The 18,379-nt window shown below is 43.4% G+C and overlaps 1 protein-coding gene and 1 pseudogene across 1 annotated transcript in view; one reads left to right on the forward strand and one right to left on the reverse strand.

The window, feature by feature from the left end:
* A2ML1 (alpha-2-macroglobulin like 1) overlaps positions 1-15,331 on the reverse strand; it is a 35,277-nt gene extending 19,946 nt beyond the window's left edge. Inside the window, 11 exon segments of the mRNA XM_064590288.1 lie at positions 1,382-1,549; positions 2,713-2,822; positions 3,369-3,483; positions 4,669-4,795; positions 5,493-5,577; positions 5,850-6,009; positions 6,821-6,841; positions 13,217-13,269; positions 13,827-13,989; positions 14,308-14,491; positions 14,983-15,331. Coding sequence (XP_064446358.1) covers positions 1,382-1,549; positions 2,713-2,822; positions 3,369-3,483; positions 4,669-4,795; positions 5,493-5,577; positions 5,850-6,009; positions 6,821-6,841; positions 13,217-13,269; positions 13,827-13,989; positions 14,308-14,491; positions 14,983-15,047 — 1,251 coding nt within the window. The 5' untranslated portion in view covers positions 15,048-15,331.
* Positions 15,332-16,912: 1,581 nt separating this feature from the next.
* Positions 16,913-18,309, forward strand: LOC123843992 (non-histone chromosomal protein HMG-14-like; annotated as a pseudogene).
* The last annotated feature ends 70 nt before the right edge of the window (positions 18,310-18,379 follow it).

Here is an 18,379-nt window from a genome sequence, read left to right on the forward strand (position 1 = left end):
CACATACCTTGACCATAGTAAGCCCATGGGCTTGTTATGGTTTTCAAACAGATCTCTCTCAAATCTTCACTGCCTAAGAATGGCATGTAGATATTTTACTAGAGGTCCAGCCAAGGATATTTGAGAAATCCACAACAGCAGCACTTTAGTATCCAGAGGAGTGAAGGACTGAATGATAACTGCCAAGTAACGGGCAATTGTGGATGATAAACCTTCAGGGACTGACGCAGGGGATATATGGATAAGCACGACTAAGATTACATAGAAATTAAAGAATACATCCTAGGGATGAGAAAACAAGGCATAAAGGATAATAAGATTAAAAATAAGTATTTCTAAGTAGAGTGATTGAGTAATGCCTTGTGTAAAGAACTAAATTAGCCACAACATAAATTGTATGTGTTTGCTTAAGTAGTATAGCTGAATGATTGCATAATGGCACAATCCATCCCTCCCCTGTTAATGTCCTTTACCATGTAATCTTACATTGCCCTTCTAGTCTAACTGCAGGCCCACCACGTGACTTGTTGGGAATGGGATGTGAGCATATGCAAGATAAGTAGAGGCTTGGAAAAATCCTTGGGTGTCCACTTTTGCTCTTGCATCTCATCGCTGCCATCAGAATATACCTGGGATAGCTTGCTGGCGCATGAGACACTGGCCTTCAGCCACAAACATGTGAGAAAGTCCACCAAGATCAGCACATCTGCCTATCTGACAAATAGGCACGAGCACGAGCAATAAAGCCTTGTTGTTGTATAATATTGAAGTTTTGTAGTTGTTTATTGAGCATTGTGTCACAGTTGATAACTGATATGAGTAGCCTTCCATACAAGTTATCCAAAATCTAGAGTTTTCTTCTTTGCCATTTTTATGAGTAATGGCTCAGGGCAGGTGAAAAGAGGGGGATAGGGAGGAAGAAAATGACTCTCAACAATTTTTTCCTCCCTACTCTGATTTTAAATATAGGATCAAATAGAGATGGGGATAAGTTGTAAGATGAATTAGTAGAAATAACAATTTTTATCTGAACGGTCATTTATTAGATTGATATTTAAAACCAAAAAAACCCTGAGGCACCTGGGTGTCTCAGTTGGTTGAGCATCCTACTCTTGGTTTCGGCTCAGGTCATGATCTCATCAGGGTCCTGGGATTAAGTTCCATGTCAGGTTCCGTGCTCTGAAGGGAATTTGCATGAGATTCTCTCTCCCTCTCCCTCTGCCCCTCCCCCCCATAAATAAATAAATCTTTAAAAACAAAACAAAACAAACTTTTGTCAACTGGGAAGCAGGACTGGTGAGTGATGGAGATAGAATTACAAATGAGGGAGGAGGGGAAAAAAACAGGAAAAGTTTGAAGTTTTCCCTCAGGGAAGCCTTACCTCCAGAGAAATATCTCCCCCATTCCAATTAACTGTATCCAGCTTGAAGGGAGCAAGGCCATCATTGTCAGTAGTTAGGGTCTGGTTGATGGTTCCATTTATGCCATAAATCACCAGAAATACTGAATGATTCTTGAGAAGGGAGCCATCATGGCCCCTAACTCTTATCTGTGGCATGAAGGTTATTGGGGCATTAGAGTTAGGTTTGGAGTAGGTTCAAGTATGAGGTAAAGTGAGGTGATAAACTCTAAGAATACATTTCAGGAAAGAGTCCAGAAACAGGTAAATTTGATTCAAGCGTTGGAAACTAACATCTATGAGGAAATGAGAAACAAACAGAAGTAGCTCAGCCTGGAGCAGAAGTAGATTTGCCATGTAGCTAATGAAGCTTTAGGACCCTTCATTTACATAGGCCCCTTCCAAGGCTCTCTGTACATTACTTTGCTTTAATTTTTTTAAACAGAGTCCCCTTCCACTCCCCAATTGTATAATCCTTAGGCTCTAAGAAAATCTGGATCACTCTTGGTCTAGAGAAAAGATGACTAAGGATGGTTCTAAATGGATCTAAAAATATACAAGGTTATTGTGTGGAGCAGTTATTTGGAAGTTAAAAAAAATAGATAGATTGTTAAGTATCAGAAAGAAGACACGAGGGGAGCCTGCTGGCTCAGTTGGGAGAGCATGCACCTCTTGATCTGGAGGTCTGAGTTCAAGCCCCACACTGGATATAGGGATTACTTAAATAAATAAATGTTTTGTTTTGTTTTGTTTTTAAAAGAAAGAAAGAAGACACAAAGGAAATTTTAAAATCTCTGAAGAAACGGCTTAAGGAGCTATGAATGGTTCTCTGTCGAGGAAAGTTTAACATTAATCTTGCTTAGCTGAGGAGCCACACTAGGTGATTTCTCTAGATACCTTGCAGGTCTAAAATTCAAAGATTTGAACATTAGATTATGAGCCCTTGGCATTGGGAAAGGCAATAAAGTCACATTCATATTCAAAGCACATCTCATGTGAGATTAAGGGCAGCACAGCATAAGGAATTAAGAGTATATACTCTGGATGCAGGCTGCCTGGGTTTGATCCTAGTTACTACTTACTAGCTGTATAACTTTTGGAAAATCACTTAACCTCTCTGTGCCTCAGTCTCCTCATCTGTAAAATGGGGCCAATAATAGTTTCTACCTCATTAGATAGTTGTAAAGATTAAATAAGTAAATACCTGTAGAGTACTTAGAACAACGCTAAATTAGCCATTATTATATGTCTACAGGAAGAAGGCAACAGTGGATGGTTAAGCATTTTTTGTGTAGAGATATGTTTCAACATACCTTCCCACTGAAGGGGAAACTGGGGTAATAAAAATTTTTGGTGTCTTCAAAGGTTATTGATCCCACTTGTGAAGAAATGTTGATATCCTGAGTGGTATTGGCTTCTACTCCTGCAGAGGGAAACCAAATGTATGACAACTGAAATACCTGATATCCTCATCTTCATGTTTAACAAAAAAATCCCTGAAAGGACGGTGCTACTGGAAGCATGAAGTTGAACATATTTCTGGCCAAAGATCCAAACAAACTCCTCCTTCCCAACCTTTTAGGGAACTAGGAACAGATGACACGTTGGAATCTGACATTTCCCTTTGACTGTGAACTAGGAACAGAGTCATTCCCAAACACTAGTGAGGGTAAGTCTTGAGTCCTCTAAGTTTATCCCTAGAACAGCCCTTCTCCTTTCTCTTTTCTTTTCTTTCTTTTTTAAAGATTTTATTTATTTATTTGACAGAGAGAGGCACAGCGGGAGAGAGAACACAAGCAGGGGGAGTGGGAGAGGGAGAAGTAGGCTTCCCACCAAGCAGGGAGCCCGATGTAGGGCTCGATTCCAAGACCCTGGGATCATGACCCGAGCCGAAGGCAGACGCCCAACAACTGAGCCACCCAGCTGCCCCTTTCTCTTTTCTTAATGAACCAAGGACTATCCTACCTACCTGTTCCTTCCTCCACCACAGTAGCCACAATATTGATGGTGTGGCTGTACATGTAACCAGTGAGGTTGAAGGTGGACATGTCCACAGAAGTGGAGAAGCATCCTGCTTTGTCAGTCTAGTGAAGCAATCAGGGAGAGAGAGAGAGAGAGGATGAATAACCTAACTTTTACTCCCATTTCATAATGTACTATCGAAAGAAATTCTTATCTCCATGCTTTAGTTTCTCCACTTTGAAGATAGAAAAACTCTCCTATAACAATAGAGTATACACCTGCACATACACAATCATGAAACAACTTTGAAGATCCAAGATATAGGGGGGAAAAGAACCAACTGCAGGACAGGAAAATTGTATCTCCCAAGGATTTAGGTTAATTTCTTGACTCCAAGGCAGATTTTAAAAAAGACTTCATCTGGGGCGCCTGGGTGGCTCAGTCGGTTGGGCGTCTGCCTTTGGCTCAGGTCTGATCCCAGGATCGAGTCCCCGCATTGGGCTCCCTGCTTGGCCGTGGGGGGTCTGCTCCTCCCTCTCCCTCTCCCTGCTTGTGCTGTCTCTTTCTCTCTCTGTGTCAAATAGATAAACAAAATCTTAAAAAATAAATAAATAAAGGGGCGCCTGGGTGGCTCAGTCGTTAAGGAGCTGCCTTCAGCTCAGGTCATGATCCTAGGGTCCTGGGATTGAGCCCCACATCGGGCTCTCTGCTCAGCGGGAAGCCTGCTTCTCCCTCTGCCACTCCCCCTGCTTGTGTTCCCTCTCTCACTGTCTCTCTCTCTGTCAAATAAATAAAATCTTTAAAAATAAAATAAAATAAAATAAAAATAAATAAATAAAAAAGACTTCATCTGTTTAGAATAAAGAAGACTGCTTTGTTCTTTGGAACTGGGGCAATAATTGTATGAAATGATTTCTACTTTGGGCTTTTTGCCACTTTTTATTTTTACCACCTTCCAACATATTTTTTTTCCTTCTTAAGTTTTTATTTAAATTTCAGTTGGTTAACACAGAGTGTAAGATTAGTTTCAGTAGTAGAATTTTGTGATTCATCACTTACATATAACACCCAGTGCTCATTACATCACGTGCCCTCCTTAATGCCCATCACCCATTTAACCCATCCCCCCACCCCTCTCCTCTTCTGCAACCCTCAGTTTGTTCTCTATAGTTAAGAGCCTCTCTCTTTTTTCCCCCCATGTTCATCTGTTTTGTTTCTTAAATTCCTTTGCCACTTTTTTATATAGGTGCTTAGTTACTCATTAGGACATATGAATAAGGTTCCTTTTCTACATCCCATTTACTCACCTGTCCAGAAAGGTTCCTGCATTTGTCAGGTAGCTGTTCCCATTCTGCCTCTGGAAAATGGTAAGTATATGCCTTTTGACACACTGATACCTGCACTGCCCCTAGCATGGACTTTCCACAGGTGTACCTAACCCAGAAAAGCATGAGAAGTCAGAGCTGGGAGATTGCACTTGAGATCCAACCCTCCTCTTCCAAAACACCACTGTCCCTTCTTTCCCCTACTCCAACTTCCCAAAGTACTAACAGTCCTTCATTAGTCTTGTTCACTTCCCTGTTTTACTCAAAGCCTTACAATATTGCCACTACACAATAAGTACCATCGGAAGGACAGAGACCGTGTTTTTCATTCTCCTTACTCCTATCTCTCCATGGGACTCAATACTGTGTTCTGCATAAGGTAGACACTGCATCAATAATGCTGATTGAGCGAGCGAGCGGTGGAAAGTAAGAGCAGAGACACAATTAGAAAATGTGTTCTTGGGCGCCTGGATGGCTCAGTTGGTTAAGCAACTGCCTTCGGCTCAGGTCATGATCCTGGAGTCCCAGGATCAAGTCCCACGTCGGGCTCCCTGCTCAGCGGGGAGTCTGCTTCTCCCTCTGACCCTCCCCCCTCTCATGTGCTCTCTCTCAAATAAATAAATAAAATCTTTAAAAAAAGAAGAAAAAGAAAAAAGAAAATGTGTTCTTGGAGAAGTCGGGACTCTGGATCACATAAAAAGCTTAAGTTTTCACCACTGCCTCCATAATCTCTCTCCCCATGACACTCCCGTGTCACTCTTCTAATATAGCTTTACTCTCCACCAGATCCAGAGCTTTATTCTTACCTACAACAGATTGTCACTAAGAAGGATTCTTCTACTGTTGATAACTGCTTGGGCTCTATCACGTCCACCTTAAATTTAGGCAACACTGGAGAGAGTGGAAACAGAAATGGGAAAGGAAGAGGAAGAGGATTTGACCATACAGGTAGTGGACAGAGGGGAATAAAAACAGTCATATTTAAATTAATTAAATTAAGGGCGATTATGAAGGCAAAATGCTCCTAAAGTTATTGGCTGGTTTAGCATGGATTCGAAAATGAATTTAAAAAAATCCCTTCCAATAGTAGATTTTACTTTACCTTTGCTGATCTGGGGACAAGATTATGTCCAACACGTTGACCTACTAATTCTCCTACCTACCATATTCTTCCACACTGAAGATGCCAAAGGTCGCGCCCCCAGCCACTTCTACTGTATAGGTTCCCAGCGTTGCTTCTGGTGCCAGATGGAAGGACAGGTCTACAATGCCTTGCTCAGGCACCACCTCCAGCCACTGTGCAATCCTGTTCCTATTTGGATCCTGTGTTCATTAGAAAGAAACTCATGAGGTACCTGCCTGTTTCTCACTATGCACTGCAAAAAAGCAGGTAAAGACACAAAGCGCAGGTGAAGAATCCCACTCATTGCCCATGACCCCCGTGGTCTGTATCCAGGAAGAACAGCTTCCTGTTTCATTTATGATTTTCTTTATTACTAAATGAAATAAATTTTCCCATAGGTCCGACCCCACTTGGGACGAAAAGCATCTTTGTGGATTCAAATAATCAGACTGACTCCTCAAAGGGGTTATCACCAGTTTCAGAAAGTGGGCTTTTGGATGTCCTTTACAAAGAGTGTTTATTCTTGGTACCTATTTAGGGGCAACACTGAAGGAATTTATCACAAGATACCCAACAGATAATCTAACAGAACAATGGAGGGGTTGCTGTGGGGCATTCATCCTTCTAGTCCCTTTCATTCTTAGCACTTCCCACAGGTATTCGTGTCATATTCAACGGCTGAGTGTCTATGACAATAGTCATTAGAATCAGAGGAGTACAGAACCAAGCCTGGATGAACTGGCATGGCACAGAGAAGTCAGAGGAATCAGAGGGGGAGGGCTAGTCGCAGCGGAGTGATGTCCTTCTCTACAGAGCCTCAGGACTGAGAGGGTGGGGGCGCAGGCAGGAGAACAGGCGCAGCTTGGGTGAGCTCTGGGTGCTCAGTACTTGGGCAGAGTCTCGGGCTCTGGGCCAAGATCTCCGAGTTGTTTCTGGGGCTTCAAGGTTTAGCACCAAATTCATTTCCCCTTTTCCACAACTGACGGAAAAGAAAAGGAAACTTCGACTTACCTGCAGCTCCGCCATGGAGTACTGAAAAGGAAAATCAGATAATGTGGGTTAGAGCAGGATAAGCAATAAGGATGGGCTGAAAGCAGAAAGTTCACAAGCGCTTCTTTCTTTCTCTGTTGCCCATTTCTTCTTCCTAAATGGTTCTTCTGTGCCCTCATCAGGATAACAATGGAGTAAAAACTTATTGGCTAGGGGAGGAGAGAGAAGAGATTTCTTCAAAGGGATTGCCAGTCTCCAGAACATTTGAAGAAATGAAGCTTCAGGGGCACCTGGGTGGCTCAGTCATTAAGCATCTGCCTTCAGCTCAGGTCATGATCCCAGGGTCCTGGGATCGAGCCCTGCATCGGGCTCCCTGCTCTGCGGGAAGCCTGCTTCTCCCTCTCCCACTCCCCCTGCTTGTGTTCCCTCTCTCGCTGTCTCTCTGTCAAATAAATAAATAAAAAACAAAAAAAGAAAGAAAGAAAAGAAATGAAGCTTCAGACCCTTCAGCATCCCTTAGTGCTCTGGGGCTGAACGCTACCACAACATGCCTTAAAAGAAAGTCTTAACATCTGGAAGCTCCCCGATGTTTAAACCTCTTCTTGGGAGCCAACTATCTCCTTGCCTCCTCCTCTGCTGTCTGATGTCACTGGCAACATGGTAACATTTAATTTCTAAAAAATATTTTGTTTAAAAGAGTTACATCAGGACGCCTGGGTGCCTCAGTCAGTTAAGCATCTGCATTTGGCTCAGGTCATGATTCCAGGGTCCTGGGGATAGAGCCCCGCATCCGGCTCCCTGCTCAGCAGAGAGCCTGCTTCTCCCTCTCCCTCTGCTGCCCCCTGCTTGTGCTCTCTGTCTGTCTGTCTGTCAAATAAATAAATAAAATTTTTTAAAAATTTTTTAAAAATTAAAAAAAGAGTTCTATCAAAGGACTTCAAGAAAATGCATGTTAAAACCAAAAGGTTTGGGGCGCCTGGGTGGCTCAGTTGGTTAAGCGACTGCCTTCGGCTCAGGTCATGATCCTGGAGTCCCGTATCGGGCTCCCTGCTCAGCAGGGAGTCTGCTTCTCCCTCTGACCCTCCCCCCTCTCATGTGCTCTCTCTCTCCTCTCATCCTCTCTCTCAAAATAAATAAATAAAATCTTTAAAAAAAAAAAAGGTTAGTGGTGAACAGGTTACTGGGCTAGGCGCCAAAGTGTCACCAAAATTACTTGCTAATTAGAAAAAAAAGAAGACAGGGGCACCTGGCTGGCTCAGTCAGTAGAGCATGGGACTCCTGATTTCGAGGTTGTGAGTCCAAGCCCCATGTTGGGCATAGAACTTACATTAAATAATAAAAAAACTTAGGGCCGCCTGGGTGGCTCAGTCGGCAGGAGTGGGAGAGGGAGAAGCAGGCTTCCTGCTGAGCAGGGAGCCCGATGCGGGGCTCTATCCAAGGACCCTGGGATCATGACCTGAGCCGAAGGCAGACGCTTAACGACTGAGCCACCCAGGCGCCCCTAAGATCTACTTTTAAAAAGACACGTGCTACTACTGGGTATTTACCCCAAAGATACAAAAGTAGGGATCCGAAGGGGTACGTGCACCCCGATGTTTATAGCAGCAATGTCCACAATAGCCAAACTGTGGAAAGAGCCAAGATGTCCATCGACAGATGAATGGATAAAGAAGATGTGGTATATATATACAATGGAATATTATGCAGCCATCAAAAGGAATGAGATCTTGCCATTTGCAACGACATGGATGGAACTGGAGGGTATTATGTTGAGTGAAATAAGTCAAACAGAGAAAGACATGTATCATATGATCTCACTGATATGAGGAATTCTTAATCGCAGGAAACAAACTGAGTGTTGTTGGAGTGGGGGGTGGGGTGGGAGGGATGGGGTGACTGGGTGATAGACACTGGGGAGGGTATGTGCTCTGGTAAGCGCTGTGAATTGTGCAAGACTGTTGAATCTCAGATCTGTACCTCTGAAACAAATAATGCAATATATGTTAAGAAAAAAAAAAAAAAGAAGAAGAAGAAGAAGGTAGCGGGAGGGGAAGAATGAAGCGGGGGAAATCGGAGGGGTAGACGAACCGTGAGAGACGATGGACTCTGAAAAACAAACAGGGTTCTAGAGGGGAGGGGGGTGGGAAGATGGGTTGGCCTGGTGGTGGGTATTGAGGAGGGCACATTCTGTATGGAGCACTGGGTGTTGTGCACAAACAATGAATCATGGAACACTTCATCTAAAACTAATGATGTAATGTATGGGGATTAACATAAGAATATAAAAAAAAAGATACGTGCTAAAGTGTTCACTAGTAACATGTTAAGATGTCTGCAACTTACTTTTAAATGATTCAGAAAAAAAAAATATCGATTAAAATGAGTATGGCAAAATGAAACATAATGAATGTTATGTTTGAAAATTCTTTTTTTTTAAATTAATTTATTTATTTGTCTGAGAGAGAGAGAGCACAAGCAGGGGGAGCGGCAGGCAGAGGGAGAAGCAGACTCCCTGCTGAGCAGGAGCCCGATGCGGGACTCGATCCCAGTATCCTGGGATCATGACCTGAGCCGAAGGCAGACGCTTAACTGAGCCACCCAGGCGTCCTTGAAAATTCTTGTAATAAAAAATTGAGAACAAAATGACTGCTGCAGATAATCTTTGAGAAAATCATCTTTTTATTGTGTTGTTTGTATAAGATCTTCTGATTTTTTCAAATTGTAATCGTTAGAATTGTACAAAATCATAGCTAAGGAAATTGGTAATTAGAATGTCTAAAATGTTAGGGGCGTCTGGGTGGTGCAGTCGGTTAAGGCACTAACTCTTAGTTTCGGCTCAGGTCAGGATCTCGGTGTCATGAGACCAAGCCTCGAATCAGACTCTACGCTCATTGCAGAGTTGGCTTCAGATTCTCGCTCCTTCTCCCTCTGCCCCTGCCACCTCTCTCTCTCAAATAAATCTAAGACAAAGAGGGAGAATGTCTAAAATGTTAATATAATTAAGACTCTGATGAGAGACTGTACACTTACTGAACTCGGGGCATTCCAGTTAGTATTATATACACTTAAAAACTAAATGGGATTGAAAGCTGGAATTTAAATATAGGGGACTCAGAGAGGGTACAAGAATTGGATCTCACTTGGAAGGAAAAGGGAATGAAATCAAGATGGTGCTTGCCTTTGATTCTTGAACCAAGTACCACATGATGTCAACCAGTGAAAACAAGCAGAGCATCACTAAATACAACTATCAACCTTGATATCCAGGATAATGGCAATTCTTCAGAAAAGCCAAAAAATGAGAGATAAGGATTATAGGAACAGAAAATTTTCCCTTCTTCCCTTCTAGGTTTTTTGGCTGGTCTAATAATTAAATTGATATAAGATGGATTAACAGGAGAAAAATTTAATTACATACATTTGGACAATGAGACTCAAAGGCAGCCAGGCAATTGAGCTAAGGAATGAGAAATAGGGGCTTGGGGCTTCAGTGGGAAATAGGACAATTCACAGGAAGATCAGAAGAGCAGATGGTTGGTAATCAAATGTTTGCCCTACCATGCAGATAAATCTTTTAGATAAAAAAAGTTATATCTGGTAACTGGGTCATGCCCCCATATAAGTTCTTTTTTTTTTTTAAGATTTTATTTATTTATTTTAGAGAGAGACAGAGAGCATGAGCAGGGGGAGGGAGAAAGGAAGAATCTCAAGCAGACTCCATGCTGAGCATGGAGCCCAAAGTAGGGCTCGATTTCACGACCCTGAGATCTGACCTGAGCCAAAATCAAGAGTCAGACGTTCCACTGACTGAGCTACCCAGTGCCTCCCCTACTGTATAAGTTCTTTTAGTCAGTTAAAGGAGAGGTAAAATATTTTTTCTGAGTATTTTGGCTCTTCACTGCCTTCAGCTCAAAATAATCCACATGGCAAAGTGGCCCATTTTGGGGTGGCACATCCTGCTCTCCCTCAGGATCAAGGGGGAGACAGGATTTTTTACAAACCAGAGCTATACAGACAATAAGGAGACAAAAATGAGACGACTATGGATTGCTAAAAAGTACAGAAAAAGAACACGTCTCAGATGACAAAGTACTTTTCTCACACAGAGAGTCAAGAAGCAGGGAGGACACCAATTATCCAGAAGTAGGCTCCAGAAAAAACCAAGTGTTCAACAATGCTAGGAAGATAGCATTTCCAACCAGAAGCAGGCTGAGATTCCTGAATAATGGTTGTAGCAACCAACCCAGAGAGGCTCAGTTAATGTCAAGTATACTTCAGTTGCCTAAGGATAAAATATTGTGCTCTGTAACCTCACAATTTTTGTCCCTCAGTTTCTTAGTAAAATTCCTTCCGTTTATCTCAGTGTTTCAAACTGGAGTTTCAAATTTTCAGTGTTTCAAGTTGGAACTTGGAGTGGGGGGATGGCTAAAGAGACGGTGTGAAGAGGAGGAGTAATTTTACAACAGAAATAGAGAATAAGGATGGAAATCTGAACAACTCTCAGTACTGGGGTCTAATCTGAGCAGAGGACAGTGTAACAAGGGTGGCTACTGAGATCCACCTTCAGGGAGCGATAGAGTCTGAACTAACGCTTGGCTGTGGTGGTCACGCTCTCCCCTAGCACTTCCTCCTTTCAGCTCTGGGATTAAGAGTCTGTTGAGGGGCGCCTGGGTGGCTCAGATGGTTAAGCGTCTGCCTTCGGCTCAGGTCATGATCTCAGGGACCTGGGATCGAGTCCCGCATCGGGCTCCCTGCTCCTTGGGAGCCTCCTTCTCCCTCTGCCTCTCTCTCTCTCTGTCTCTCATGAATAAATAAATAAAAATTAAAAAAAAAAAAAGAGTCTGTTGAGAAAGTCGGCAATATTAAACCAGATTGATGAAGAAAGGTACAGGTGATAGGAAGGAGCAACTGAGAAGAATTCTAAATTGGGGAAGAAAGTAGTGGTGGAGGAAGCTACTAATCAATAAGCTGATCGCTTCACTGTCTGTATAGGGAAAGGAAACAAGCTCTGAGAACATGGAGAGGGAAATAAAAATAACACTTGCCCTATCATTATCTTAAAAAGCTTCATGACAGGGCGCCTGGGTGGCTCAGTTGGTTAAGCGTCTGCCTTCGGCTCAGGTCATGATCTCAGGGTCCTGGGATCGAGTCCCGCATCGGGCTCCCTGCTCCTTGGGAGCCTCCTTCTCCCTCTGCCTCTCTCTCTCTCTGTCTCTCATGAATAAATAAATAAAAATTAAAAAAAAAAAAGAGTCTGTTGAGAAAGTCGGCAATATTAAACCAGATTGATGAAGAAAGGTACAGGTGATAGGAAGGAGCAACTGAAAAGAATTCTAAATTGGGGAAGAAAGTAGTGGTGGAGGAAGCTACTAATCAATAAGCTGATTGCTTCACTGTCTGTATAGGGAAAGGAAACAAGCTCTGAGAACATGGAGAGGGAAATAAAAATAACACTTGCCCTATCATTATCTTAAAAAGCTTCATGACAGGGCGCCTGGGTGGCTCAGTTGGTTAAGCGACTGCCTTCGGCTCAGGTCATGATCCTGGAGTCCCTCAAGTCCCGCATCGAGTCCCGCAGCGGGCTCCCTGCTCGGCGGGGAGCCTGCTTCTCCCTCGGACCCTCCCCCCTCTCATGTACTCGCTCTCTCTCATTCTCTCTCTCTCAAATAAATAAATAAAATCTTTAAAAAATAATAATAAAATAAAATAAAAATAAATAAAAGCTTCATGACACAGCATGTATCCTGGGCTGTGACTGAAGGAGAAAGAAAGCAACAGGGATCACCGAGAGGTAAGTGTTTCAGAAATGTAAAAACGACACAAGCCCTAAATTGAGATCAAACGTATCATAAGACTTAGGATTCCAGGGATTGAGCTGTTCAAGGAGCATTTAAGTAATCGCCAAATGTTACCACCTTTTTACCTTTGGCTCGTAATGTAGTCTTTTTTTTTTTTTTTTTTTTTAAGATTCTATTTATTTGACAGAGAGAGACACAGCGAGAGAGGGAATGCAAGCAGCAGGGAGTGGGAGAGGGAGAAGCAGACTCCCTCCTGAGCAGAGAGCCCGACGCGGGGCTCAATTCCAGAACCCTGGGATCATGACCTGAGCCGAAGGCAGACACTTAACCGACTGAGTCACCCAGGTGCCCTTTAAAAACCCTTTTAATATGAGCATTTCTCAGGAATGTTAACCTAATGGATGTCCTCAGCTATCCACTTGAGAACCGGGCATGCTGCCTGTTTTTAGGAGATGGGACAAAGAGGGTTTAGACTTACACCCTGAGGCTAGCACAAACATTCTGCATCTCAGAGGACTTCACTCATCACACTTTTAGAAAGAATCTCTTCTCCTTTTGCCTACTCTCTCTCAGTCTGCTCTACTCCTCTCCCCTTCCCTCTTCCCAACTAAATTCTCACCTTGTCACTCACTGGAACAAAGCTGCTGTTCAGGGTGACAATGGGGAAGTGCACTAGAACAGAACAGGAGGCATTGTCAAAGGGAATTTTCCCCTCGCTGAGTCTTTCTTCCACCCTTTCTACTTCCCCACACATACTTCTGAGTCAGCAAAATTCCATCAGGTTTTACTTTAAAAAAAAAAAAAACAACTAAGTCTGGGAGAGAGATCAAAGCACCCAAAGGGTTTCTCTTCACAGCTCCTGACTTGGAAACATTAGAACGGAATGCCCTTCTAAGGAAGAAGGCACAAAGTACAAATACCAGGGGTTCAAGCCAAATGCCCTTGATGCTTTTATTCACACACAAGCAGCTGGTCCACAGCAGCCCAGTTAAACTTGCAAAATTCCATCCCAGGAAAAAATGTGTACTTTTGTTTCAGATACACACACATACTAGCAACTCCACCCACTTATTCCTGCTTATGTAACACAGCGTGTCTTCAAAACTTGTGACCCTTCCTCCCTCCTGCCTTCTTCCATAGACCTCCCACCAAACCACAAAGCCCCTCTTTCTGAATATTTGCAGTAGTTTGCCCTGTATTTTGTCGAATCCCATCTGTGTGTCTCTTACCTTCCTGCCCTGGGTTGTAGATAGGTTTGTCAGTTTGTATAAAGATGCCATTCCCCTGCCTCTGAATTAAAACCTTTTTCTTCTCCTCCAAGCTGATATTACTTCCGGTCGCCGACGCCCACATTGTAGCCACTTCTTCTGTACCACCAGCAGGAGGTGGTACCTGAACAAGAGAAGGCAACTAGCTCTGTGGAGGAGTAGGATATTGGGGACTGGAATCAACTGAGTTAGATGGGGGTAGCAAGGGTAGGGCCATAAAACAAGTTGCCAGGAAGAAGAAGGGAAACCATATTCAGAGGTTAGTCAAAAACTAAAAGAAGAAATCCAAGGTCAAGGAAACTATGAATGCATTATGGCCAGGAGTTGAGTTTAGGTTTAGGAGAGACAGGTTTGAAGACTGTGACAAGAGTAGATTGCCTAAGTGCCTAGGAAGGAGGATAAAAAAGGAAGGGAGCAAAGTTGGGGTTGAATCTGTGCTTACCGGAAAGGAGATGCACTGCAAGGGTCTTTTCTTCGATTCAGAAGTTTCTAGCAACTTCTGAGTCTTGTTCTTGGTCTCCAGAGTAATAGTGAATTTTACATCATGGGACCCCGGGCGCAGATCCAAACAAACTTTCTGGGTAGAGGGGAAGTTAAGCTGGGCTGGTACTGTCACCAGATAGTTTCTATTAAGGAAGCAAAAGGATTTCGGGTCAGTAATGATTCATTCATTCAGTGAAAAATTAAGCCCTCTCATAAGCACTCAGCATATAGCAGTGAATTAAACAGACTGATTCCCTGCCTTTATGAACCTTATTTTCTATAATGGAGAAGCAGATGAGTAACAAATAACTCAGCCTTAAGCTGTGTACATCCTTAAACTAACCACAATTAGGAGGCCATCACTGAGAACCTACACCTAGGGTACCAGGAAGGAAATTAATTCTATTACAGAGAACAGGGTATGAGGAGTCGCCCCTTCTTTTTTTTTCTTAAAGCTTCCTTTCAGTGCCTCTGCCTTTCTCTCTGGGTAGAGGAGAAATGGAACCAAAGAAGGAACAGATGAGAAGGAAATTAAAACAAATCAGAGGTTATCTCTTCTCTCCCATATTTACATTTGAGAAAAATAGACAAAGAAGCCACCTGCCCTAAATCAACTCTGACGCCAAGCACTTACAAGAGATATTTTTCTGCAATGGCTAGTGATAGGGTCAATATTCCTAGAAGGAGCTGAGTCCACATCCTTGTGGGTGAGATTCCTCAAGAGCAGGAACCAGAAGTCTGCGTCCCTGCTATAACATATATATAAACCACACAGGGTGTGGCGCTTTGATTAATGCTCTAGCCAATCACCTACTGGAGCCTCAGGCTAAGGTGGTAACCCCGGCTAGGACTTCTGTACACTTCCTCAAATTAATTTCTCCCTGAAACATTCATACTGGCTCAGCCAGTCCTTAATACCTATTCTGGGAGAAAACCCAGGGTTGAGTATTCACAGCGGTAATGCTCTCAGAATAAATTTTGGACTCCTCCCTTTTTTTCTGATTTCATTCCAAATTTCCATCCATATTTGATCTTTGTTCTCTTTTTATTATTAAGACATACTTGGGGGGCGCCTGGGTGGCTCAGTTGGTTAAGCGACTGCCTTCAGCTCCGGTCATGATCTCAGGGTCCTGGGATCGAGCCCCGCATCGGGCTCCCTGCTCGGTGGGAAGCCTGCTTCTCTCTTTCCTACTCCCCCTGCTTGTGTTCCCTCTCTCGCTGTGCCTCTACCTCTCTGTCAAATAAATAAATAAAATCTTAAAAAAAAAAAAACAGTTGAGAACCTTCAAAGCAGGAATAGACAGACATATTGATTTAAAATACAAAAAAAAAAAAAAAAAAAAAAAAGACATACTTGGGAACACAAGTATGGGAACAGTTATCATTAGAAAAGCAATATATCGGGGCACCTGGGTGGCTCAGTTGGTTAACCCTCTGCCTTCGGCTCAGGTCATGATCCCAGCGTCCTGGGATGGAGCGCCTCATCGGGCTCCATGCTCGGCGGGGAGCCTGCTTCTTCCTCTCCCTCTGCCGGCCTGTCTGCCTACTTGTGATCGCTCTCTCTCTGTGTCAAATAAATAAATAAAATTTAAAAAAAAAGAAAAGAAAAGCAGTATATCTTTTATCTAGTTGGGAATTAAAAAAATTAATACTACTCAATATACTTGTGACTATGTGGAAATAGGGACATATACACTTCTTATAAAAGTATAAATGGACAACCTTTCTGAAGGCAATTTCACACATCAAAATCCTTTCAGATTTCTATGACCCAGCACCTCCTATATTGGAAATGTTTCTTTTTTTTTTTTTAAAGATTTTATTTATTTATTCATGAGAGACAGAGAGAGAGAGAGAGGCAGAGGGAGAAGCAGGCTCCCAAGGAGCAGGGAGCCCTATGTGGGACTCCATCCCAGGACCCTGGGATCATGACCTGAGCCGAAGGCAGACGCTTAACCATCTGAGCCACCCAGGCGCCCAGTTGGAAATGTTTCTTAACGAGGACAGAGAGCATGCATGTATGCAAAAGATGTATCAACCCTAAGTTTCTTCACTGTATTCTTTATAACGGCGAGACTTGAATGCTACCTGGGGTATAAATTAGTGAGGATACTTTCTGGAGCAATGAACAACCCAAATCAAACCAACTTAAACAAGAAAGAATTTTGTGGTAATGGGTGGATCAGACATGAAAAACCAAAGGAACTAGAGAAACTGGAAACGTTATGGCCTGAAATTAGGCACTGATGCTGTCAGGACTCCTTTCGCCCACTCTTTCAGTCCCACTGTGCACAGGATTTCCTTCAGGTAGTGAAGAAGGAGCTGGGAATCCTTCCACAACTCTATGATCCCAAGAGACAGAAATTTCTCATCTAAGTCAAGAGAAAATTTTTTTTTTTAATTTATTGATTTGAGAGAGAGAGAGACAGCCAGAGAGGGAACACAAGCAGGGAAGTGGGAGAGGGAGAAGCAGGCTTCCCGATGTGGGGCTCGATCCCAGGACCCCGGGATCATGACCTGAGCCGAAGGCAGACGCTTAACCATCTGAGCCACCCAGGCGCCCAGTTGGAAATGTTTCTTAACGAGGACAGAGAGCATGCATGTATGCAAAAGATGTATCAACCCTAAGTTTCTTCACTGTATTCTTTATAACGGCGAGACTTGAATGCTACCTGGGGTATAAATTAGTGAGGATACTTTCTGGAGCAATGAACAACCCAAATCAAACCAACTTAAACAAGAAAGAATTTTTGGTAATGGGTGGATCAGACATGAAAAACCAAAGGAACTAGAGAAACTGGAAACGTTATGGCCTGAAATTAGGCACTGATGCTGTCAGGACTCCTTTCGCCCACTCTTTCAGTCCCACTGTGCACAGGATTTCCTTCAGGTAGTGAAGAAGGAGCTGGGAATCCTTCCACAACTCTATGATCCCAAGAGACAGAAATTTCTCATCTAAGTCAAGAGAAAATTTTTTTTTTTAATTTATTGATTTGAGAGAGAGAGAGACAGCCAGAGAGGGAACACAAGCAGGGAAGTGGGAGAGGGAGAAGCAGGCTTCCCGATGTGGGGCTCGATCCCAGGACCCCGGGATCATGACCTGAGCCGAAGGCAGACGCTTAACGGACTGAGCCACCCAGGCGCCCCTCGAGAGAAATTTCTGAAAAGGATTTTCTCCCTCCGGCTCTCCCACCGCCGCCGCGGCAGGTCGCAGCAGCTCGAGCGGCGGGAGGAGCGGCAGCGGCCAGCAAGCCCAGCTTCGCGAAGGCTCTCGGCGCACCCCGGGCCCGCAGGCACCCGGCACGCGCCCGCCCGGCCGCCACGATGCCCAAGAGGAAGGTCGCCTCCGAGGGGGCAGCGAAGGAGGAGCCCAAGAGGAGGTCGGAGAGGTTGTCAGCTAAACCTGCTCCTGCAGAAGTGGAAACGAAGCCAAAAAAGGCGGCAGGAAAGGATAAATCTTCAGACAAAAAGTGCAAACAAAGGGGAAAAGGGGAGCAAAGGGAAAACAGGCTGAAGCGGCTAACCAAGAAACGAAAGAAGACTCACCGGCAGAAAACGGAGAAACTAAAAATGAGGAGAGTCCAGCCTCCGAAGAAGCAAGAGAGAAAGAAGCCAAGTCTGATTAATACCGTAAACCATGTCTTATCAGTGGTCCCTGTCGTCCTTCTTGTACAATCCAGAGGAATATTTTTATCAACTATTTCGTAATGCAAGTTTTTTAGTAGCTCTAGAAACATTTTTAAGAAGGAGGGAATCCCACCTCATCCCATTTTTTAAATGTAAATGCTTTTTTTAAGAGGTGAAATCATTTCCTGGTTGTTTAATTTTTGGTTCAACCAGGAAATAGTGGGATATTGAATGTGGGAGGCTTTGATTGTCTTGGGGTCAGTTCAACATTCCATAGATGGGGTAGTTTTTATATCCTATAATACCAAGCATGCTAAATGGCAATTTGGAGTCAGCCGCGCATTTACTATGTCTTGAATATTTTAAATTACTTCTATTCCCATGTTGTTTTTGGTAGAATTGTT

The sequence above is a fragment of the Mirounga angustirostris genome, unplaced genomic scaffold, assembly GCF_029215605.1.
Source record: "Mirounga angustirostris isolate CCGP_5_RB_7025 unplaced genomic scaffold, mMirAng1.0.hap1 SCAF_5, whole genome shotgun sequence".
In the NCBI taxonomy this organism is placed as follows: Eukaryota; Metazoa; Chordata; class Mammalia; order Carnivora; family Phocidae; genus Mirounga; species Mirounga angustirostris.